This window comes from Colletotrichum costaricense, assembly GCF_030867565.1.
Source record: "Colletotrichum costaricense strain IMI 309622 chromosome Unknown Scaffold_3.1, whole genome shotgun sequence".
NCBI classification, from domain to species: Eukaryota; Fungi; Ascomycota; class Sordariomycetes; order Glomerellales; family Glomerellaceae; genus Colletotrichum; species Colletotrichum costaricense.
This window is the reverse complement of record NW_026848232.1, coordinates 201,369-225,751: the sequence shown is the minus strand read 5'-3', so window position 1 is coordinate 225,751 and position 24,383 is coordinate 201,369. Positions and strand designations below refer to the sequence as shown.

At 52.3% G+C, this 24,383-nt stretch overlaps 8 protein-coding genes across 8 annotated transcripts; 5 read left to right on the top strand and 3 right to left on the bottom strand.

Annotated features, from left to right (window-relative positions):
* Positions 1-357: 357 nt before the first annotated feature.
* CCOS01_02876 (uncharacterized protein) lies at positions 358-516 on the top strand (the record flags this gene model as incomplete). Its single annotated transcript, XM_060451063.1, has 1 exon — positions 358-516. One exon carries the CDS (start codon positions 358-360, stop codon positions 514-516), a length of 159 nt encoding a protein of 52 aa, XP_060317328.1.
* A 1,588-nt stretch (positions 517-2,104) lies between these two features.
* CCOS01_02875 (uncharacterized protein) lies at positions 2,105-5,186 on the top strand (the record flags this gene model as incomplete). The annotated part of the gene is made up of 2 exons (XM_060451062.1): positions 2,105-4,236; positions 4,292-5,186. The coding sequence occupies 2 exons, from the start codon at positions 2,105-2,107 to the stop codon at positions 5,184-5,186; spliced, it is 3,027 nt and encodes a 1,008-aa protein (XP_060317327.1).
* Positions 5,187-6,345: 1,159 nt separating this feature from the next.
* Positions 6,346-7,375, top strand: CCOS01_02874 (uncharacterized protein; the record flags this gene model as incomplete). The annotated part of the gene is made up of 2 exons (XM_060451061.1): positions 6,346-6,493; positions 6,528-7,375. The coding sequence occupies 2 exons, from the start codon at positions 6,346-6,348 to the stop codon at positions 7,373-7,375; spliced, it is 996 nt and encodes a 331-aa protein (XP_060317326.1).
* A 1,298-nt stretch (positions 7,376-8,673) lies between these two features.
* On the bottom strand, positions 8,674-10,284 carry CCOS01_02873 (GTP-binding protein ypt1; the record flags this gene model as incomplete). The annotated part of the gene is made up of 5 exons (XM_060451060.1): positions 8,674-8,871; positions 8,917-9,204; positions 9,282-9,329; positions 9,388-9,511; positions 10,280-10,284. 5 exons carry the CDS (start codon positions 10,282-10,284, stop codon positions 8,674-8,676), a joined length of 663 nt encoding a protein of 220 aa, XP_060317325.1.
* An 885-nt stretch (positions 10,285-11,169) lies between these two features.
* Positions 11,170-12,555, bottom strand: CCOS01_02872 (DNA repair protein RAD57; the record flags this gene model as incomplete). The annotated part of the gene is made up of 1 exon (XM_060451059.1): positions 11,170-12,555. The coding sequence occupies one exon, from the start codon at positions 12,553-12,555 to the stop codon at positions 11,170-11,172; it is 1,386 nt and encodes a 461-aa protein (XP_060317324.1).
* A 2,843-nt stretch (positions 12,556-15,398) lies between these two features.
* Positions 15,399-15,837, top strand: CCOS01_02871 (uncharacterized protein; the record flags this gene model as incomplete). Its single annotated transcript, XM_060451058.1, has 3 exons — positions 15,399-15,512; positions 15,569-15,688; positions 15,754-15,837. Coding segments are annotated over 3 exons (318 nt in total), but the record flags the coding sequence as incomplete, so codon positions are not given.
* Positions 15,838-17,973: 2,136 nt separating this feature from the next.
* Positions 17,974-19,350, top strand: CCOS01_02870 (uncharacterized protein; the record flags this gene model as incomplete). Its single annotated transcript, XM_060451057.1, has 2 exons — positions 17,974-18,401; positions 18,474-19,350. 2 exons carry the CDS (start codon positions 17,974-17,976, stop codon positions 19,348-19,350), a joined length of 1,305 nt encoding a protein of 434 aa, XP_060317322.1.
* Positions 19,351-20,574: 1,224 nt separating this feature from the next.
* Positions 20,575-23,305, bottom strand: CCOS01_02869 (choline/Carnitine O-acyltransferase; the record flags this gene model as incomplete). Its single annotated transcript, XM_060451056.1, has 3 exons — positions 20,575-20,723; positions 20,792-22,831; positions 22,885-23,305. 3 exons carry the CDS (start codon positions 23,303-23,305, stop codon positions 20,575-20,577), a joined length of 2,610 nt encoding a protein of 869 aa, XP_060317321.1.
* Positions 23,306-24,383: the final 1,078 nt, after the last annotated feature.

The window sequence follows — 24,383 nt, the reverse complement described above, 5'->3', positions numbered from 1 at the left end:
AAAGGGCAAGGCTTCTTTTCGAGTACATGTACCCCTGTCCACAGCCCCTGCTTCGTCCACGCTTTGCCAGCCTAACATGAACCCTGAACCCTGGACCACCCGTGAGGCCCCCGCCAGCCGCCGTCTTGTAGACCCACTTTCCACACCCTCCTCCAGCTGAGTGGCCAGACACAAGGAACGCCATCCATCATCGCAAAGTGCCGCATCCAGGCGTCCCTTGTTCCAGCCTCCTAAGCCATCCAACCTCCCGATCTTCCCTCTTGTTTCTCTATTGCACGGGCTGCCCTGTGGTCTTGCAAAGAGCATGGGTCGTATCTTGCCTTGCGGACACTATGGGACGGCATTCGATGGGGAACTATGCCCGTCCCTTCAGACTATGAATACAACCCTTGCCTCGCACTCACTCACCTACGCAGTAGGTCGATCCGTTCACCCTGGATGAAATGGAGGCTATTGTTTGGCCAACTTTGTTTGTCCGACACAGACTCGTCGCAACCGCACCCGCAAGGAACCTAGTCTTGCCTTAAGATATTGTGTAGAAAGCTGTCAGCCCAGAGTGCTCGCAGACTCTGTGTTACATTCGCTTCGCTTGTTTCGTTCGTCGTGCTAGCAGCCCGCAGTTGCAACGTCCAGATACTGATACCGGCGATACGAGTCTACCATGGTAGGTAGGTAGGTTCGTCAAACGGCTACATGGCTTAGCCGATCAATGATGCAAGTGACGGCGGCCTGCACAACTGCCAAAGCAGTCTGCCATTGTTGCCCGAAGCTGGAAACGCCGACGGACTGGCTCCTGCGACACCCGACGCTGAGGTCAAATCGGATTATCGATTTGGGTCCTAGTCTCAAGCCATTCAGTAACGACCAGGGAGAAGGCGCCGAGGAGCTTGCCCCAAGCCTCCAACTCTACGTAGACAAGTAGGTGGTAGCAAGTAGCGTAAACCTTTCGACTAAACGCCCCAGACCTGCCACCACCAGTCACCCATCTCGACCTGAAGTGTCTTTGAACGCTACCGTCTTACTAATGAACGCACGCGGTCTCGCTAGCTCATTAGTGAGCGTTGGCCAAGGGCGAAGTAAGACGGATTCCGATATCCCACACCGAGAGCAGACGCGCCGTTTAGTCTTCACCTTTTCAATTCCATTTCTTGGTGCGCCTCCGTTTCTGCATCCAGCGTTCCGGCGTCACGAGGGTCACCTACATTGAACCTCAGGAATCATTCGACAATACCTCCTGCTTCCTGCCTCTTGCCGTCTGCCACCTTCCGTTGCCCCAGCCAGTCCTTCCTCAGGTGGTCAGTAATGTGAGGTACCTTAAGGTAATCAACACTGGCAGGCCGCAGCACACCATTGGATTGCACTACGACTGGAATTTGATCATGAGATGCTCGGCTGAGGATTCTGGTCTTGATTTGGTTGGTTCGTTCTTTCATCCGGACAAGACGACGCATCTTTCCATATAGGCAACCAACCCCAACAAGGCCTCAAGCTTACCGCACCATCCCGTCCCAGACATCCGGTCACTCTTTCCACATCGCATCCCCTTTTTCTCGCCGGGAAGCCACTGCGTCGTTGCCAACCAGACTAGCGACTTGGGGCGTAGCTTGGAGACGCCAATTATTTGGCTACTCTCTCCTGTCTCCCTAAATCAGGAACATCGACTCGGTAGAGCCAAGCCACCTTTTCTGGCCCTTATGCCGCCGGCCGCGCTTACGTCTACACCTACTCCATTACACCTCTTTATTCTCTCCAGGTCTGCCCATCATACTTTTCCCGCCCGGTGGCCGTTGGATTTCTCCATTTTTCGCATCCCAATTTCTCTTCTCTCTTTCGGCCTGTCACTGCTCTTGCTGTTGACTTGGACGAAACTGGCCAACGTGGGAGAATCGGCAACTGGTTGCACTGATTCACACCTTCCGCCTTTTATCGACGTTTTCTTCACTTCGCTAGCAAGACCTCTCCGACATTCGAATACACTCAATTGCGTTACTTGAACGCTTCATCTCACCTCTTCTCCGCGACTACCACATAATTCATAATCAGCTCATTCGTTCGCGAACTTCACGCCTCTATCAATCTTCATCTCCCTGGACGACTCTTCCCAATGGCCGAGCCTGCTGAATACCATGGCGGCCTCGTTGCCTTCGAGGGTCCCCATGACCTCGTTTCGACTCAGCTCCGTCTTCTACCTATATCATCGCAAATTGCCATCCTTCCCAGCGTCAAGGAATTCCTCGAACCCGAGAACCCCGATGAGCCGTTTGAAGCGCGCAAGTTTGTCAGGCGAGTTCACAATGCTGTCGCCAAGAGAAGGGACACCGCTTTGGAATTCTTGAAGGATTCGAACCCCAAGCGTAAGAGACTGGTCTTCATGAATGGCGGTACGCCCAGCGCGCAGACGGTCTGCATCAGAGCCATCTCTCGGAATGAGACAGAGGGGGATATATCCAAAGCCGAAGCAATCTTCAATGACCTTGTTAAAGGTGGCGTTGCCGGCCTCGAGGACCCCGCCAACTCAAGCGGCTCATTCCTTGATACCTCGGAGGAAACAAGCGAAGACCCCATCACCAGAGCTATGCGTGCTGCCGATGCTCTCGACCGGGAAACTGCAAACTTACAGCCTTCCAGCGACATCGATCTCACCACTCCCGCCGGCCGTCCGCGCCCGAGAAGCATGAGCCTACCCATGTATAGCTTCGCCGATACCTTTGGTGATATGGCATCCTTCTACGTCTTTGGTGGCCAGTTCAGTGAAGATCATATCAAGGAGGAGGGGCAAGTCGAGGCTACGACTCCACATCATGGCCCAACACCCAGGCTCGCCATCACGAATTTCGACGAGCTTGAAAGAGTCTCCGGTGAAGGCTTTGATAGTGACGGTAAACCCATCGTCACTGCTCCACTTCGGTCTCCGAGCTGTGTGGGCGAGGCATATGAGCGGGATGATGTCTTCTCATCTTCTTCACCTAACGCTCCTGGCCTTCTCGACGTGGCATCTCCCAGATCTGACGTCTTCAGCATCCGTTCGACAGAGCCAATATACATCGAACAAGCCTCACTCGTCCGTATGAAGTCATCCGCCTCTTCCAGGACTTTGAAGCGGTCACAGTCGATTAGCCATCTCCATCGAAGCAACTCTCGCTATAGAGACACTCTCATGCGGCTGAAGCCTAAGGAGCAAAGTGCTGCTGAGAAAATTCACAATGAGAAGCCCTCCGCTGAGAACTTGTTGCTTTCCGCTGAGAAGACTACTGCCGAGAAGGTTGCCGAGGGTCGCCCTGTGTCGGTAGTTGAACTCATCGAAGACGCCGAAAAACGCGAAAGTAGCGCTAAGCGCGTCGAAGGCCCGAAGACAATCTATGTCAAAGCAGCCCGACCAAACAAGGGAGTCAACAAGGCATTGCCGCCCCCTCCACCGTCCGAGAAGAGACTGCGCAAACGTAAGCATACCAAGTCTAGGTCGAAATATGTCGACAGAGGAACCGATGCCGAAGATGTCGAACTGAATGAGACGCCGTTCCGACCTGTACTGCCATTCTATGAGGACCTAGTCATTCACTTCAAGGACGACAGTCCAGACCCAATCCTGGAATACATGATCAAGGCTTTCAGAGAAGGTGTTTATCCTGTTACACTGCCTTCTTCTGCTTCCTCCGGCACGTCTACTGCGGATGGTGACAGATCGACCCCGCAGACTCCAACCTGGCAACTGGCCGAGCCCGAAGTCACCCAGTTCACGTCCACGACGAAGGTCAGCACAGAAGAGTACGACCCTTTCTCCTACCAGGGTCCGACCTACACCGCGAAGCCTGTCCAGCCTTTCACCCGGACTGTGATAAGATCAGCTCTGCCTACGCCTGCGCATACGCCTCCGCCCACGGTGTCCGAGTCGGAGGATAAGTTCCACGATTTCAACGCCGTGCACGGTCAGACGGCTGTAGCCATGCAGAACTCCCTCAGATCAGTGCTTAACATCTACTTCCCACCCAAGGGAAGAGGGTTCTCTCAGTTCAACTTTCCGTTGCTTCCCGAGATGGACGCACTGTGGAAGCCGATATTCCGGGACGTTGAGCCTGGTGGAAGTCCAAGAAAAGACAATCACCGAATAGACCAAATCCTGGCCATAGGTGCGCAACGTGGAGTCAAGAAAACATTTGTCTCTGGAGTAACTAGCCAGCTTGAGAAGTTGGGCACAAAGTCGAGCGGCATTTCGAGGACTGGCAGGCTGGATTTCCGGTAAGTTCATTTCTTTGGGTGATCTTTTCGTCTCTTGGCTAACGAAACTTCTCAGATATCTCATTGCGAACGCGATGCAGTCCTTCACCGCACAGCCACTGGCCAACCAGACTCAAGACAACCCTTTCACCAACTCATATCTTCTGGCGACGCTTATCATTCCTCATCTTGAGACTTTCTTTGCTGCGCACTCCGAAGTCCGTTTTCTGATTCTCGACTACCCTCCGGATCATCTTGCCACCATCCTCGCTTTGCAGAAGTTGGTCGGCGTCGATTTGATGAAAGTTGCCCAAGTCATTGATGCTCAGGCCAAGGAGCCACTTCCCTTCACTCATGTTCGAGGTAGCTCCTTGGGACGTATTCCTACTGTGAGTGACTTGGCATCGAGCTCAAGCTCACTCCAGTCCAAGGGATCGAGATCTGCCGCATCGACATCTTCGCGAGATGGGCTGGCAGTTTCCAAGGCCAACTTTCTCCTCGCATCCACCGCAACAGAGGCGGAAGTTGCGACTTTTGTGTCCACCATCTGGAAGACTCTGATCAACATCTCCAAGTTTTACTTGCCTGAAGAAAGCAAGAAGCTTGAAGAGAGTAGTGTCAAGAGCAAGCGGCAATCCGGGAACTTCTCGGCATTCCCTCAGGCTTCGATGAGCCCTCCGATGTCTCCGCCATCCACCAGTGGTCGCAAGGCCGTGAACAGGGCATCAGGCTCTATCAGAACTTCAGCCCGACCTTCTTCCATCGCAGAAACAATCATGAGTCGCCGATTCAAGTCACGACGAGGCGACAGAAAAAGCGTCGGCGATGCCACATCCATCTTAACCGTCGATATGGACTACGAGAGCGATCTAGACCTCGAGGAAAGACGTTTGATGCCCATGTTCTTGAAGAAGAACCAGGTCCGGAAGGGAAACAGCCGCAAGGCCCTTAAGTTTCTCGGCCTAGCTTGATAAGTCACTCCGTGACTTTGTACCGTTACTTGTATCTGTAGGGCTAAATGGCTCGGCCCTGCATCTTGTTTTCCTTTTCTTTGAAATGACCCCATCACGACGTTTCATTATCAGTCTCAACACCATGGCATAAGGTGTTGCATCATGTTAGAAGAAGAGCCACATCATGTCGAAGGGGGAAATGGGGCAGAGGGCCGAGAGATGGATGGATACTTGCTGCTCGGTTTCAAGATCGATGATCTTGTTCTTTGCTCTTATCATCAGTTCCGAGCGCGTCATATGCGCGATCTTTCAGTTGTAGTCTTGGCTGGACAATACCCAGGGACAGATCTCCCATAGATACGAAATGAAACTTTCAGAGCGCCTGCATTCTTCCTTCTTGGTGTTGATACTTCGCCTACTTGGCGCGTCAGTGATGGTGGCACCTTGAGGTATCAAATAACCGACTTGTGTCGGACCTCTCGAGGGGACTATACGTTCAAAGTAGAGGCCTCGACGGATGCTGCAACATCAAGTGAGACAGAATAACATCAGGACCATGGTCGTAATTGCCAGTAGCTCGGACTACTTCGACATCTCCATCCAGAACAACTCACTGCTTTTGAAATCTGGCCTGACCAAGTCGTTGCGCATTTGCACACAAAGACATCTGGGCACGCACCAAAGTCCTGGACATCATTATCACGCCGGCTCAAAAGTCCAGCAACACCATTGAGCTCTCCCACCAAAATTATCTCCAGAATCCCCCACCTTCTTACACGACACATGGCTTCGAATGTATCTATCTCAGTTTTCCATTAATATTTGAATACAACGCTGATATGAAGGATTAGGGAGGTGTAAGACCTTCTGGATTTAAGTTAAAGGTGATAAATTTAGTATGAGGAGACTGGAGAGAACTTCCAAGTGACCCTTGATGGTACTTCTGACTCACAAAGAGTTCATTTTCTTTGATAACAAGATACTTGGAAGTCGAGGGAAACCACAAAACCTAATATGCTGCCTCCAAGAATCGCCATAGATCCATCTCCATTTGCCCTTTGCCTGCATTCAAGACCCCGAAGTCTCTCCCTCCCCCCCTGAGAATCAGCCAAACATTCAACAACCGATATCCATCATCCAACACTCATCATCCAACACTTAAGACGAGACCAACAAGATGAGCCAACTAGGAGACTATAACGACCTCGGCGAGGACATCATACCGGCGGGTACCCCCTCCGACAACAACATCCCACACCGCATCCAACAGCACCCTGAGATTGCCCGATTGTCTCAGGATCTAGAAAAAAACCCGTCAAACCTTGGTACACTTGGACAAGATACTCGACGAGTTCAAAGACATCGAGGGACCAGAGCTTTCTCGCCTGAAGGGAGAAGGCATCGATGTGCCGATGGCGCGTCTCGGTGGGCTCGATCTGAACTACAAGATCTGCCAAATCGAAGAAGATCTCTCGGCTCTTCGGGAAACATCCGCAGAAATCGACAGCGATGCGGCGGCGCAGGAATGTACCAAATTGAAAAGGTGTCGAGACTCCCTGGGTCAAACAGTGTTCCAGAAGAGGTCCCGTATTATCGAGCATCTCAACGTGGCGAGCCTCTGGGGACCTTGTGCCAGGACCATAGCCCAGGGTATGGAGACCTACTACGGCAGGTTTGATAGATACCAGACGAAGTCCCTGGGAATCAGTAACTGGTTCCGCGATAAAGCTCTGCTGTACTACGGAGGGCAATCTTGCCAATACCAGGCCGCAGAAATCTCCAGGACGGACACCGAGATGGCAAATCTTTTGGCCGAATCCTACGAACACTGCTGGTGTCACGCCACCGGCTCGTGGACGCATCTAGAAGAAACACCAGATGACGAGCATGCTCAACCCCTGCCTCAGCGCTATGCCGCTGCGAACATTGTGCCGTATTCCTCGAACGTACCTCATGAGATCTTGGATCACCTTTTCCGTGAGAGAACGGGCGAATCGAGCGGGCCGGTGAATTCACTTTCACTTTCGACGCTGATCCAGTATTGGTTCAACCATTATAAGCTAGTCATTGTCCCTGTTGATCCGGAAGAAAAGCCACTCAAACGATGGAAGATCGACATCCTCGACAAGGGCATAGAAGATGACCCCCTTCACGACGTAATCTCCACACCTGGCGGGGATAGACCTCGCATAGCTAGAGGTCTTTAGGACAGAGAATTGGTATTCCTCAACGACAAGCGACCGGCTGCACGATTTCTGTATTTCCATCTCATTATGGCACTTCTCCGCTTGAAGGATACCAAAGCGGAGAGCTGGAAAGACGCCCGGGCAAAGTACTTGTGACCCGTCCCCAACCCTTCTTCACTTCCTATCTCCTTAAGGGGTAACACCCTTCTCTCCCCCCTTAATCATGGGCCACACCCATTCACTATCTATTAGAGTATATTCTCCTATGTATATAAAAACAATTTTGATGTGAAAGGGCAGTACTTGTGATATGAGTAGTGAAAGGGATACTGATTGAAATGTATGGTAGGAAACCAATAATGTTAACTTTGGGGAGTAGGTTCAATTCCTGGTTTGACTTCCAAGTGATTCGTAGAGAGTAAAATCTAACGCTATCTTGTAGTACAACTGCCCAGGTACGCAAGAAGGTGGAAGAACGGAGCAAACAGTCGAACGTGAGGCGAGCCCGATGACCGGTCGATCCGAAACCCTCGTATGCGCCGCCCATCATACTCTCGTTCGACATGCAAATGCTCGTTGACTAGGTTGGCAAACGCCTAGATTGGTTCAGGCTGAGACCTCACGCGGGATGCTTTTCATGAATTGGGAAACAAACGGAATCGTCACCCTCAATTGCCGCAATATCAAGAAGGAAAACGTCACTTGCCCATTACTTCGACCCTATCTACCAGAAAAGCAGCAGCCGCCAAGGATTGGAAACAAAAAAAGAGAAGACATGTGGCTGGGAACCAGCGCGCAGACACCCATACGTACGGCCCGCTGCGTTGCCTATGTGCTCGCCCCCTGGCCAACCAAGCTTGATTGCAAAGCACACGATACGCCGGCAAAACAAAGCCTACGCTTGTAATACACATCGAGTTGACCTTGTTATTCTCTCTGCGCTCAGTGAGATCCCTAGAAGTCTCCCACTGAACGCCCCAGAGTCTGGCTTCTGAATTGCCGTGAACAACGCCATGGGTCCAGTTACAGAGGTATCTTGTGTCGATTGTGTGTGTGTGCAGTGCGAAGGAGCTGGGACGAACCAAACCAACACTCATCTATGCGTAGAAGTATGGAAAGCAGCCTTTGCGCGGAAGGAGAGAAAAGCGAACGACACAGCATCGTCCGAGCCAAAATGTGATCCCTACACCGTCATGAGCTGTGCATTCCCTTCCTCGCCCATTCTGCCCAGCTGTATCCCCTCCGCCGAGAAAAATCCGTAAAATGCCATAGAACACAGGTAAGGAAAGCGGGCTTCGTAGAAATCAGGGACGATACATTTAGCAGCAGCCACCTCCCGAGTTCGAGGAGACACCGTGGCCAGGGCCAACCTGTACGGAGGGTTTCGTGTTGTTCGCGGTCGTGCTACCCATGCGCTCCTTGATCTGGCGGGCCATGGTCAGGAAAGCCTGCTCGACGTTGCTGGCGTTCTTTGCAGAAGTTTCAAGGAAGGGAATGCCCAAGCTGTCGGCGAATTCCTATTGGAGGGTTAGCAAACCGATGGTCAAAATAAAGAACTTTACAGTCCGAGTGGGAGTTGTCGGGCAATGTGTCGCCTCAACAGCCGGCGGGGGTATTCTGACCTTGGCGACGGTGTACTCGACAACCTTCTTGTCGGACATATCGCTCTTGTTGCCAACGAGCAGCTTGTTGACGCCCTCGGTGGCATATCTGTCGATCTCCTGGAGCCATTGCTTGACGTTGTTGAAAGAGTCCATGTCGGTGACATCGTAGACGACGCAGATGCCGTGGGCACCACGGTAGTAGGAGGAAGTGATGGTGCGGAAACGCTCCTGACCGGCAGTATCCCACTACCAAGTAGATAAAAATGTCAGCATTTGCGACAGCCTCATTTCCTCGACAACATTCTCCACCAGGATCAACTCACGATTTGCAGCTTCACCGTCTTTCCATCGAGCTCTATCGTGCGGATTTTCTAAGGTTTATCGTCAGTAGCCGATCGGTCAGCGTCGGCAGAGTGGGGGATTTCATACAAAGTCGACACCGATGGTGGAGATGTAGGACTCGGTGTATGTGTCGTCGGCGAATCGCAACAGAAGGCAAGACTTTCCAACACCGGAATCACCGATGAGGAGAAGCTTGAAGAGGTAGTCGTACCTGGCGTCGGGTCAGTATCGGTGTCGAACCTAAATCATATCGGCGATTTTCGCGCTTTGCGCGCCATGGCAGCGAAAAGATCGAAAAGACGATATCGATGAGGGGGGGAGACTCTGTGAGAGAGAACAAGGTCAGCTTAGCGGCGACTCCCGAGGATTCCTCGTTTCGCAAGGCAAGGAGGCGGAGGAGGCGGTTGAGGCAACGTACTACTCGGGGTTCATTGTGAATAGCGGGGGATCTGATCAAGGCTGGTAGGGATCGAGAGACGCGGCGAATATAGGCGCGCTGGGCGATTATATGGACGTTGTGTAGGTGTTGGGAGGTTGATGGATTTCGGTGGTGTCGTGTTGAGGTTCCAGGTTGTGAAAGCAACAAAGCCAGAGTCAGGACAGGTCAAGTGAGGTGGTAGGAGTCGGACGGAGTAAATGCAGGCTGCTGCTACGTCAAGGCTTCTAGCGCGGTGTACAGAGTACCAGTCAGGTGCCAGTCTCTGATTACCTTAGTGCTCGGTGTCCTGTGCCCAGAGTCCTGTGTCCTGTGCAGTGTCCAGTGGGTTACCGCCTGGCGGGAGGAACAAAAGGACCCACGTCGACCTGGGCAGTCAGATGTCACCGACGAATGAAACTCTTTGGAGAGGCTAGTACGGCACGGGATCAAGCACGTGATACATCTTCTTAGTGTTCTGGACCGGCTCCAGTGGGGCTGTTCAGACACCTCTGTGACCTTGGGGAGGCAGGCACCTGGCACACAAGCAACCTAGGCAGGGACGACATGTTGAGCCTGTCCTTATCCAGTGGCGTCCTCCAGGTCGGGTGTCTGCGCCTCCACACTACTTCTGGGACATCGGATTCCGGATGCAGTACGTAAGCAGGTGCCGGGGTCCGTCCTCGTTCCTGCAGTCCTTAATATCAGGGGGTCAAGTGCTATTTGTCTTCCATGAAACGCCTCTGCCAGCAGCTGCGACCTGCGGCGAAAAAGTTTCCTTTCAAAATGTCGGGTAGTATCTGATCTGGGGGCTCTCTCAACGTTGGAAAGCTTGTTTCGTTTCTTACCATCAATTCCGGTTCTATCATCTCCTAATACCCTTGCTCCATGAGCCATTGCCACATAAAGCAAGTTTTGGGCAATACGGGTATCCCCAGAGCAGTGACCTTGACAGGTATCCCTTTATCTGGGGGTGAGGCCGTTGGTGCCAAGACACCACATTCTGCGGTTCATGTGGAGCTTTTCAGGTCTTCAACCTCACTCATCCCGCATATCTACTTACACGTGCAGACCTTGGCTGACTTTCCATTCCCTTTTGATATATGACACGGCTGATGATTGTCAGAAAAGGAACTCCAAAGTAGCACTGCCACCCCCAAAGGTGATGAATCTCTTTGTCCTTCCCTCCTGAAAGTTAGTTCGCTAGATAGGAGTCCTAATTGCCCTTGACTTATTACTTCGCACCACCTTCTACTCCCATTGTTTTGTACGATGATGATGGCTACACTACTATTGAGTGGCCTCAAATGATGAATGATGATGACCGGCAGGCATCAACGTGACAATTTTATCCCTGCGAGTAGTAAGATTGTCGATTTTGACTGCCGATCAGTCAATTTCCCTCTACTAGAGAAACTACTCATGATATCGAAGTCTGTAAAGAAGCTGCCGCTTCAGTTGTCATCGGCTTCTTTCTTGGTCACAGCTTTCAGTCCAGCCATGGTCACTGAAAACTCGACAGCGCCATCCAGACCCTGCCCCGTAGCTCTCGAGTGAGGAGCAAAGACCACTTTCATCCATCGTCGCCAGTTCTTGAGCGCCGGCATGCCCCGATCATCGGCTTCATCTTCTATGTGCCGATGCACTCCATACACGGGCTTCTTGAAAAGCGCGATGCGGCACGCAATCTGTGTTGACCACACAAGACCTAGACTGGGCGTCTTGAGCCCATAGTCTGCAAACGGATCGTCGCCCCATCCCGTGAACCATCGTTGCTGGTGGTCAAATGCGAGCGCGGGAGGCGCAGGCGGGCCGAAGTCATCCAGGCCAGGAGGTTCAGGCATACTAGAACGAACATGTTCAGCTATGGACGATGTCGGTTCGACCGCCGACGGTGAGAAAGCTCTCAGCCCTCTGCTCCGCGATGCCAGTGGGCTTTCCTGGGTGAAACTCGGAGCAGCGGCCGTGGGCGCCGCTCTAGGGGTCGCCACGGGCGCAAAAGGACTGGAGAAGCGATCCGCGACTTGGTTGGCGACAACAACAGCCAAGTTGTATGTTTGGGCCAGCTCTCTAAGCAAGGCTCCAAGTCGCGTGAGTTCGTTGCTTCGGGCTCCCATATTTGACCCATGATTACCAAGAGCCCCTCGCTCGAATTCGGCTCGATAGTTAGAGGCGACAGAGTCCAAGACGATGAGTCCAGTATTCCGCCTCTCAACCTCTACGGGGACTTGAAATTGGAGAATGTGCTCCTGTGACTCAAGGTCAGGTGTCGAAGTGCTGAGGATACCGTCTAGAGACGGCTTGTCTTCCGGTGAGAGGTCTGCGAACCGCGGATTGGATGACAGTATTTGCGATAGACGCTTGGTGGACAACTGAGCCTCTGTTGTGATGTATATAGCCGGGCGCCCTAAGCCATACGGCGGCGGCAATTGAACGGCCAGCAATAAGGATAGCAGAAATTGCGTTTTTCCAGCGCCGCTTTCGCCCGTGATCTCGGTCACATAGCCGGCTGGGATTCCTCCCCCCAAAGCTCGGTCAAGAGTGTCGTCTAGAGTGCTAATGGTAGACCATTGATTCTCAAGATCCGTCAGAGAGCGCTTGAGAAACCGGCTAGCCTTTGGCGGCTCGTTGGCAGAGCCAAAGTCGCGATGGAGGGCATCGACGACGGCAGCGCAAAGTCTTTTGATGTCAAGCAAAGGCAGTTGAGTGCGCTTGCCCATGTCAACGACATCCTGAGTTAGTAAATCTGTGACGGAAAGCTGATGGCGTTCCAGAGCCTGCAACAGTCCAGCAAACTGCCTAACAGGGAAGTCAGGTATCAGTTGGAGCAGGTCGGACATGGCATGTGAAGAGAGTCCGGCGGCATGGATTGTCGAATAGCCTCTATATTCTCTTTGAAGTCTCCTGTCTCCGATGTGTTCTGAAGAGTTGATGTCTTGCGATGGTAAGGTCTGGTGAGTGAGATGTGAACAAGAATCGTCACAGGAGCTTGAGAGCCATTATGAGGTGTTCGGCCAGTCGAATCAGTTGAAGTGAAATGTTTGATAAAATCTGATCGCCAAGGCCGCGTCGCTGCTTCTTGTCGTAGCGTGTCAGTTACACGGAATGGGAAGTTATGGCCAGGATTGATCTTGCAAACGAGCGCGTATTCACCTACATGTATGGAAGGTATTGATGCACGCCATCATCACAAAGACAAGGCCAATGGAGAGAGGTTGATGATTCCCTCGGCTAGGTACGTACCTGATGGTGGTCATTGTTGATTATGTCATCACGCCACTGGTTGAGATCTGCTGGCACTGGCATAGAGTCAAAATCGCCAAATGACTTAAGCAGCTAAAGCAACCAATCCCTTTTTGCGATATGCATGCTTTTTAAACTTTCACTATGATCTTATAACTGATCCCAATTTCATTATTTTGAGTGTATGGGGAGGCGGGCTGTGTCCGCTCTCACGCCCGCGAAGTGTTCGAGTTTAACGTCCACCGCGGGGCTGACAGCACCTTTACTTAGTCATGCTTGGGCATTGACATAGACTTCTTATATATCTGCCGTTGTCGATAGCCTGTCAGCACGCAAGTAGAAGACGGGTCTGATATAATGCGTCTCTGGATGGCCCGACTCGGGTGCTGGGTCGGTCATTATTTCAATGTGATACTTCATCGCTTGGGACTCAAGTCCGTTCCCAGGTATCATCATCATGCTCACGCAGGACAACAACGTCAGAGACGCCAGCTACCGAAGCAAAAACGACGCTTGAAGGCCGAAGTCTAAGGGTAGAACCCATGGAGGAATATGGGTAGTGCTCACAAAAAGAGGGAGAAGGGTGTCAGACCTCGAAGTATGGATGAAGAAGCGGGATTGCTTGCATGGTGAAATTAGTTTGCACATGGGAAAAGGACTCAAGCGGTAAAAGTTCTTGCAATCCAAAATGTTGAACACAGCAGGTAGGCTATACCATCTCTAAGATCCCGGCATATCTAGCTTGAGAGCGACGGAAGCATGTTCATTGGGGACGGCGGGCAGATTTTCAAGCCCAATTTGAAGTTAGACCACCTCTTCATCCTTGGCTTTCTCTCCCACAAACGTTTTTGGTACTTGATTACCGGTAGCTTTAACAAAGCGTTGCTTAATTATATAGTTGTGATGATTTGAGATCCTGTCTCAGGCTGTGTTCATTGGTGCCAGCACAGTCACCAGCATGTCACTATTCTGCCGTAGTAGCTAATCAGTATCGAGATTGAGAGGTATAGGCCCTCTCACATATAACACCGACTCCCAGAGACTGATAAATGGTTGCTTTCCATTCAGTATAATGACTTGATTCATGTGAATGATTCATGTTTTTTGTGCCAAAGAAACGGCACCACAAATTTGGCAATACTGTAGGCAAGACGCCTGGGCAACCCAGACAACGCTGACAATGGCGAATCATAGCATGCCCAGCCAACAAGCCTCAGAGGTATGCAACTAAGGCTGGTATACTAGTCAATAAGAAAGATCTTCATCGCCTCATCGCCAACTCTGACCACGCCTGGTGCCTCGTTCTCGGTTCGATTCGAGGCCCTAGACTTGGAGGGATCCATCGGTGGGCTACCTTATGTCGGTGCAGAGAGACAATCGACCCGACGGATACAATGAAACCTTAACAGTGGAGTACAGAGATTAGAGGGGCGAGGTTTTAAAGCGGTTAGAGGAAGAGCTATCTTCCAATCGCAAAGCATCCTTGCCCTCCAGCGAGCCACTGAGGGACGTCAAGCAGTAGCGCACTATCTAAGCGGAAGTTGTCTTCCAATCAAGCGCCTGCCTGCCTTCCTACCTACCCAGAAAGGGGGACGCATGGCAGAGGTACCTTCTGCTGATGTTTTGGAATGGGATATCTGCGAATTTTGCTCTGTTGGCTACATGGCCTTTGCTGCAGCAATCTATATGGTCAATACGTATGCAAATAGGACCGGTTTTATTTTCTCTTTGACGCGAATTATTGATGGCGAATTTCCTCTGACTCTCGTCAATCCCAACTGAAGAAGGCTATTCATCTGCCATATCAGGCCAAGATTTAAGATGGAGGGGCGCACCTGCCGTCAAATTAACATTAACACCGTAGTGTGTAAGGTAAGTGGAAGGTGGGGAGTAGGTGGCCCGCGACTCAATGACAAAGTCTACATTCAGCAGAAGGAACGGCCTCTGCCCTGCGCATCTTCACCTTCTCCCCTCTCCCACAGATTCCATCGACGATGATGACATGGACTTCACCCTGCTTATATTCGACTGCATTCTTTTACTTCTACTTCTACAACACATCCTGCACTCGTAACTTTGGCTTTCAGTTCGAAAATCACACCATCAAGCTAAAGCTGTTGATCGGAATCTAGTCGACAGGGAAGTAAGCGCTGAACTCCTTAAGCTATCGTTAAAGGTTAACATGATCACATCAATATGATGTGAATGGCCTCAAATAACAGACCCCTCGACGCCCAAGCTTTCCACAGCCTCAACGGGCCTCGAACGCAGAAAAGTTCTGACGTTGACGAATGCCGATCTCACTGGCGATCACGACACAGTGGAGGCAATTTTTGGGACTCTTGTCGCGCGCGCGGCTACTAGTGACGTTTTCTTTGACTGGACGTCTCCAATCAACCCGAGGTTTCGAGCATTAAGGCACGGCGGAGTCGTCAACGTGGTGTTCGCAACTAGGCCTGCTTACGCAGTGGCACTTGAAGTACTACCGCCCGGGTTTGAACTTTTCGGTCGAACGGTCACTGTGGAGAGATTGAAAAAAATACGTCCATCAAATGTAAGTGTACATCGATCCCGTTGTCTCTTCTCCATACTACCTTGATCAATACACAGCGTCAGCTACGGAGTCGAGCTGCCGCTACCGCCAACCCTACTTTCACCGCCGTTGTCAACCTCACTCTTGCCGTTGTCGTTATCCCTACTCTTGCCCCGGTCGTCAAACCTAGTCGCGACGGATGCTACACTCACTGTTACCCATACTCGTGGCGTACGAGGTTGACAAGACCCCAGCACGCTAGGAGAAGGAGGAGGGCGCACTGCTTGCCGAGAGTGTCAACCATACTTATGAGGTACTTGACCCTGATATGCCTGTGCCTCAGTAAGACGACTGAGCAACAGCAGTATGACTCTGAAAATATTCTCATCTACATTCTACCCGAGCTTATAACCTGCTTTATCTCCCTCCCTCAAGGTGTTACCCCTTCTTCACCTCCGACCTCCCCATGGGTAACCGCCTTCTTCCCTCTTTCCATAGTAAGCTATATAAATCTTCCATGATGGACGATCTCCATCTTACAATGGGGCCACTTCCTTAGACTTCGGTCTCAAAGGTCGCTTTGGCAGCTCTGCGGAGTGTGGGTTCGATTCCCACAGCGATCACCAAAGAAGCAGCAGGACACCTGCATAACCACCAGGTAGATTTCTGACACTATTTTATAGTATTGCCTCAAGACCACTACTTAGTATGGAATCGAATTCAGGCGGGGAGGTGTCTTTGCCCTCGATGCTTGGGCGGCGATGTGCTAGATGGCAGCAGCTGAGAGCTTGTTTTGCGATTCAACCTGACCGCCGAAAAGGGCTTATCAATTCACAGCGTGAGACCCTTAACGATGAAGTCATGATGGCAGTTGTCATCACAGAGGAAAGGCATGTATGTCGGCGCCATGGGTGTATGCTCCCAACATCACCGAGCTTTAAGCAATATGTCGATAAGAGCTTTGCAGGAGGCTAGCAGAGGGTTCACGCTTCCTCTTTCGTTGCACCTCTTGTAGACTTTCCCGAAGCATCTCTCTAACAGTATTCTGTGCCTCTCAACGGTTTGCCTAGCCATGGTGCCATTTTAGCCACTAAAATTCCGGCCAACCTGTCCAAATTCTCGGTAGACATCCTCGATTGGCAAGACTTGTTGTTTTGATCGTTCTTCACACGTTCTTTCGCACGCCCGCTTTGGGAACAGATGGCAGACGGAGCATATATCTTGTAGCACCGATGGTGTTCAGGCGGGAGCCGCTAGCTATCCGCTTTCGCAATTTGAACAAACAAGCACAAGGCAACGAAAAAGACCAGAGAGTCGCATATTAGCTACTGATTCCGAAATCAATTGAGCTATGGGGCCGTTTTCCCATCTAAACCTGACCTAGGGAAACAAGCATAGGCCCGAGGCTGAAGCCTGCTTTCAGGCGGTGGTCTTGTCTAATTAGCAAATGCGAGAGAGGACTAGTGCAGCATACCTTCGTCGAAAGCTAGTCCGCGATGGCCTAAGGGCGCCAGACTCACACGCCGGAAAGTCCTCGATCAACACGCTAACAACGGGAAACCTGACTTCCAACGGCAAGGTATGATGCTTATGGCACTCTCGGTTCCAGCGAGGAAGGATCCGATCTTCACCTTCGGCGTCCTCTTGGGAGGGAACAAGACCCCACTGGCCCATTTATCAGGGTTCGTCATATGCTCTTCGAGAAGACCCTAGATCTAGGCAACAATATTGCCATAGCTTCCAGACTTGCACGACAGCCGCCAATCCCTCATCAGAGTCTTATCAATTCGACGGCGCTTGCAGCAAGTCTTTTGTGCTACATTTTGGCTACACTCTGTGGTGAAGTATCTTCCTAAGGACCGAACAATCTGCTATTTCTGGGACGTCTTATCCTCCCTGCGCAACAACACTTTGTCCCAGCTTCTATTCTTCTGCCATGTCTTTGTCTCCACCCCCGCCATTTTCTTCCTGCTCACGCTTGGTGCAGCAGCCCCAGTGGCTTTTGTTCCTCTCTTTCCGTCCACGCTAAAAGCACTCTTGTTATTCAGCTTTGGCAAGCCACAATGATCTATCTCTTCTGCAATTGGCCTGGTTAGACCCCAGATGCCTGACTAGCCCATCCTACCAGAAAACTAAGCTCTCTAGCTAGTCTAGGGCTGAGCAATTCGCGGATCTGCTGTTGAAGTCAATCCGAGCATGAACCGGTCCCGGGCGGTGCTTACACCTCATAGCTCACTATCAAGACAACTCGTACCTTGGGTCAGTGCCCCGAGAGCGCCCTTTGTGGAACAACAACGATGGAAACAGATACGGGAATACAAAGAGGGCTAGGTTTATAACCAAGACATTTAGCCCATCCGCTCCACGAGCCGTGTTCCCCTTCTCTTCTGTCTTGTTTGGTCTCCCTCGAGTCAACTTGACGCACAATACTGTAGATCGAGTCCTCGCCAGTCTCATTAAACCTGTTCAAAGTTCAATCAACATGGTGAACAAATCCAAGTCCCTCGCTGGTTTGGCGGCTCTCTCAAGCCTTGCCAATGCCAAGATCTACGAACTCCCCCAGGCTACCACTTCATTCAACTTTCCTCTCGACCAATTCAGCCCTCAGCCGACCAAGGCCCCCGCTTACGCTGACTTGAGGAAAAGGCAATCATCAACAACAACCACAGTCCTCGTTGCGCCAGATAACACTTGTGGCTACATCTCTGGGCGTGCCGGCGCGGCATACACATGCGGGACCGCCGCCAGCTGCATCTTCTTCACATCGGTGAACAGAAATACCCCTGGCCGAGTTGCCTGTTGTGACGCCAGTGATTGTGGTGCCCGGCGGACATGCTACGATTCTAAACAGGTCTCGTCGTCTAGTCTCTGTGATGGTGGCTGTCTTGTTGATCGCTTCACCTTGAAATGGTATGTATGATCTCGAAGATGGTTCTTTCTCCAAACGTGATAAGTACTCTAAAAGACTGATATCGTGTTCAGTACCAACACTGCTCGACCATACTGCAACACCATCTCCTTCGCAGACGGCATCTTCGACTACTGGTGTAATACGGCAGATATCTCGACCCCGCAAGCCGCGACGACCACTTACGCCGGCGGGCCGGCGCGCAACTGGACACCGCTCGCCCTGACAGACGACACCACATCCAGCAGTGTCATCCGGCCAGCCAGCTCCGGAGTCATCACAGGCACCGCCAGTGGTTCCGTGTCCGCGCCCTCTATAACTACCTCTCCTGACAATGATAATAATGGCGGGATCAACAACAATAACAACAGCAAGTCCTCGACCCCCGTCGGTGCCATCGTCGGAGGCGTCATCGGCGGCATCGCCGTCATCGCACTCATCGGCTTTGGAATCTTCTTTATCCTCCGCAAAAAGAAGAAGACGCAGCAGCAACCCGGACCCGGTTCGCACGGCCAACCTCCCATGATGAACCAGCAGCAACAGCATCAGCCACCACCAATGGGCTACGCTCCGGCGCCCCAAGGCTCGCCGGCACCGTATGCCGCCCAAACACAAACGCACTCCTTCTACGAGCCAAAGTACGATGGCCAGGGCGGATATCCGCAGCAACACTACGGCAGCACGCCCCCTCCCCCTCCTCAACAGGGCGGCGGCTACCAGCAACCCTACTACAGCGGTAACATGGCGGTCCCCGATCGCGCGGACACGACGAGCCCCAGTGCCATGTCTCAGGGAACGCACAGTAATCGCCTCAGCACGCGACCCGTCAGCCCGAATCACCCACAAGGCGGCTTCCAGCAGTTTGGCGGTGGTGGGCAGCCACAGCCGACAATTCACGAGGCGCCTGCGAGTGGCGATGGGCACAAGGGGCAGATGCACGAGCTTGCCTAGTTGCGTTTGTGAGGCGGTTGAAGCTATTGTCAATCTTGATCGTCGTTGTTACGACATGAGGCTTTTGTGTTCCTGTGTATAAATTTGTGTATCTTATTTGGGAAAGTTTCTTCATCGTGGAAGCGGTCAGTTGGTTAGCTACACAGACTGTAGCGACCACCCGACCGCCCGTCCAGGGTGAACTTGGTGTATTGGGGTTGTACCAGACTCGGGCTTTATGATTTATATCCTAATGAAGGTTGCTATCTTACAAAGAGATGTGTATGAACCTCTTGGTTTTGGCGGGGACTGACGGGCCTTTGAGAGGTTGATTCGCCCTTCGTCTTTAATGATATCTGAGCATGGTTCTGAGATCAATCGAGAAAAACTGATCCTTTGACACTTCTGGATTGGAGTAACGTTACAGAGTGAATCAAAAAGTTCCAACACGTGTAAAGATCGTACTCGACACGCAGCAGGCACAGCAGTTTCGTGCAACGTTTATGGACTAGGCTACCAAGGAGGGCATTAAGAGTCAACGACAAAACAGGACTCCGGTCAACGAATAAGTGTTACTTTACTAACAAAGACTACCTCCATTATTACCCCTACTCTCGTCCTTTTGCCAACCGCCTTTATTACTATCGCTTTCCCCTTCCTTATGACAACTACCTCTGTTGCTACCTCTGCACTACGTCTCCTTAAGGTATATTATGTAGGGGATACATGCTGGATGAACAAGATTACTCCTCGAAAGTAAACTGGATCCAGACTCACAAGAAAATGTCTTCCTTTGAGCAAACGCAAATACATCACAGGCATGTTCCCCAGAGGCGGTATCCGCGCCTTTGCAAGGTGATCAACCCAAGACTGGCTCGCTGATCTATAATGCCTCGAGTACAGCCGGCTGCCAAAGAAGGCAGATGGACGGTGTAGAAGTAGCGAAATGTCACGAGGTCACTCGATTGCGTGAGAAATAGTCTTGGGACTTGGAAACACAATCTAAGTAGATTTCTTCCCTCCTTCGCGCGCTGTGTATCCAAAGGGGTAAACTTCTTCCTCGATACCCTATTTACACGCTTCAATATTCGAGTATCGAGCTTCGTACTGGCCAAAAAGACCTCGCTCTGCTGACGTGTATACCAACACAGATCAGCTCACACACGCAGCAAATACCACAGCATTTCTCCGTGATGCAGCGCAGTCACGGTTCCACGATGCTTCTACCCGTCCATCCAGACAACGCTAATAGTCAATCAGCCGCAGCTTCTTCCCAATCTCCCTCCGGCGCGCCTGTACTGCCGCGCGCTCAGAGGGTTTCGTCTCTCCGGGGTCCATGTTCTCTCCGCGAGCCTTGAGTGCTTGGAGAAGCATGCCTGCGTCAAAAAAGCCGTCTATACACATTTGGTGTCAGCAAAAGCTATTTGAAATGGAATTTGAACGAAATGAAAGAGCAACTTACATCCTCCAAGCTCATCATCCTCACTAAGCGTAACACTCTCCTCCGTAGGCGACTGCGTGCCCGTCGAAGACCTCGCGACAGAGGTCTTGATGGCGTCGTGCGCGGTAATAAGTCGGCCGCGCGACTTGATCCCCTTCGGCGGCTTCGGCCTCGCCTGGAGATCGAGCTCGCGCGCGCGTGTCTGCTTGGCGGCGCCCATGCCCGCACCGCCGGTGCCGCGGCGGGACGTGATGCGGAGGATCCGTCGCACCTCGAGGAGGTAGCTCTCAAGCGTATCGACGAAGCGTTTTGTCTGGCGGTGCTTACTCGACACGCAGATGGAGATGCTCTCGTCCTTGATGATGTAGCCAATGCCGAAGCCGTCACCCGACGTGGGGCCGAAGCCGAACTGGCGCAGGGAGGGGTTGCCGCAGTTTGATGTCGACATGATTGTGTTGTTGAGCTTGTCCCAGCCCGAGTCGGCGAAGATTTGTGGCATCGAGGCCTGGTTGTTGCCGTTGCGCGAGTTGGTGCTGTCGCCGCGGGCGCGGCCAGTAGAAGAGGACTGCAGCTCGGCGCCGTTGAGGGAGAGCACCGAATCCCGGCCGGGGCTCCCGACGGCGGACTCGCTGACGTCCTGCTCCGAGAGGGCGTCGATGGGGCTCGAGTAGCCGTTGGAGCTGCCGGAGACCTCATCGTCCATGGAGCGCTGCCAGGTGCAGAAGAGGGCGTAGAGGTGGCGGTCGCAGCCCTCTGCCTTGGCGCATTCGCGCGTGCTGTTGACGTGTCGCTGGCACGCCTTCCTCAGGGCCTCGACCTTGTGCTCGGCTGGGTTGTCAGCCCAAAACGTCTGGACAAAGTTGACCGACTCGTCCGAGACGCTGCGGATGGCCTCGGTGCGGCCGTGGAGGAAGATCTTGGTCATGGCGGGTTCGTAGGTGCACTCGACACGGCCGTAGAGCCCATAGTAGGCGGCCTGGAAGGCCATCTGCACAAAGGCGTCGGGGGAGAAGCCCATTGAGGTCATGAAATTCTTGCCGTAGTGCTTAAAGTCGAGCGTCTTGAACTCATTTTGCTCAATGAGGTCGGCGAGACGGGTCTCTGCAAAACGAACGGCGACGCTGAGCTCCGGGTTCATGTCCCACTCGAGCTTGTGCGGCGTTGTGTTGACCTCGCCGAAGCTGTCCGGATCGCGCTTCGCCGGGTCCGGGCTGGTGGAGGCCCAGAGGGTCGGGGCTTGGCCGTTGATGGTCCGGGCGAAGCGGAGGATGGTGTCCGTGTACACATCGCTGGCGAATCGCAGCACCGTGTGACCGTCGACACCTGTGTGCTCAAAGTTGATTCCGGCGCTACCGTTCTTGCATACAATAATTTGCAGCTTGTCGTACCATCTGTTGGTACAGGTTCCGATTTGCACACCCTTCTCGACCAAGCTGGTGCCGCACAGCATATTACCACAAAGTGCGTCAGCGTCAACCGGCTCGGTGTAGTCGAGACACAGAACGAACAGGGCCGAATCGACAATGCCCAAGCAGTCGGCGTTGTTTGAACCTTCCTCCCGTGTCAGGACATCTCTCAGTCCTGACCAGATCTTCCGGTTTTCCGTGCTGAGAACGCCGAGGGCCCCCTTGGCCGCATCCTGAATCGGCGTTTGGGCAGCATCGTCGATGATGGTCTGCAGGTTGATGGACACATCTTTCTCGCTCATGATGAGATCATTGTTGTCGTCCAAAACGTCGAACCAGTAGAATTGGCCGTGGCACATGACAATGATGTGCTTTGACTCTGGGTCCTGCTCGATCTGGCATCCATTTTCCGTGGGTACACGTGCTGTTCCGAAGAGCCTAGAGTATTGGTACATGCAAAGTGGCTGGCCTTTAACCGTGTCTGGAGGCAACTCTTCCTTGCGAACTGCTCTCACGAACTCCAGGGCCGACACCACGAGCGATGCTGCTCGGGTCACTTGGTTGTTTCTTGCAGGAGTGGGATCATCTTCCAGCAGGAAAAACGGGTTGAGATTAAGGACAACCGGGTTATCAAAGTTTAGGTATGAATCATACCCTTATAAGTGGGTTGTCAGTCAAGATTGAGCCAACGGGTGCAGATGGGCTTACAAAATTGTTCAATATAACTCGTCTTGTCCTGTGCGTACGTCTTCAGCTTTTCCTGCAAAGCCGGGCCATCGTGCTTCAGGAAGTCCTGTAGCGCCTGCTTGGTCTCCGAATGTTCTCGCGCAGACTGTAACGGCTTGAGGGCAGTGAGATACTTTTGCGCGGTAGCTTCCAATTCGGGGATAGGCAAATGCTTGAGCTTTTCCTGGGCAGCGAATGTGACACCGCCCTCGACGGACTTGTCTGTGTATACTGCCATAGAGCGAGTGGCTTCTGTACTCTGCTTCGGTTTTGACGGTTCGACTTGTTTCCAAAGATCTGAGGTGTCTGGGATGGAACGTGGAACCGAGGAAGGAGGAATGGCCTTTTCGAGAGTCTCACCGAGTGGCCTAGGTCGCGAAAAGATTCTGACTTGAGTGGGCATGGTTGTTAGCGGAAGGTAGGTCCTTTCTTTATGCGTAGAGAGGCGAGACGTTGGTGCTGATGTTCAATCCGCGCAGCGCCGTGCGGTAGAAGTAGTGGCAGTCTTGGAAGCAAAAAGGTGGCATTACACCAGACAATGCTACAACATCTGGACGACTGAGAATAGTGTAATAGATAGGGAGGGAGGGAAGAGAGAAAAGAGGAGACAGCTCGGCTACAGGAAGGGGAATGGACTAGGGATATATCGACGGGCCTAAGGAAGTTCGGAAGAGAGAGGGAGAGGCTGACAAAGTGAAGTCAGGGTGGTAGGCACTAGCATACTGAGAAAGAGGCACATCTGTAAGGCGGATGAGATAGGTACGAAGTACAGACGAGATGGGATCAAGTGGAACCCCCCACAAAGACGACTAGGATGGGGCTGGCATGCAGATACCAGTTCACTCTGGGGTCCCGGGGTCTCATCTCGAGGGAACAGGACGTCCTTTCACATGTGGAACAGAGGTCTTGAGGCATCGTACCGCAAGGCCGGAAGCAAGCGCTTGATTGGGCTGGCGGAAGACAGGAAACGGGGAGGGGACTGGCACTTCGGGAAATCCGCGCTGGCTGGGTCAGGCCCTGGGAGGCAGAGGGGAGCTTGGCTTGTGAAACTCGCTCCGCAGGCCCGATGCGAAATGATAATATGGGTGCGGCCAGTTTCGTAATCTGCCGAGACTTTATGGATAAAAGACGAAGCAAGACAGGGGAAAGAAAAGCAATGTCACCTACCGGCGCAGTCGAACCAGCTGTTAGCTGTTTGCGGCCGCTGGTTATCTTTTTAGATGAAGATGTTGAACGTAGTTGGAGCAGAGAAGAAATTGCGGGCGAGATTGACGATTTGTCAAGTTGAAGTTGACTTCTGTACAATAGCTTAGTTAGAGATGGCTGGCTCTTTGGTCAAGACATGCTGCCTGGTCGTCCTCGGTGAAGGCATCCGTCAGATGGACCTGTCTAGCACGAGGACAAGCAGAGACACAGAGGCACAGGTCAGTATGGGCACCTGTCACTCACCTTGTTACACTTCGAACAATCGGATTGTCAAT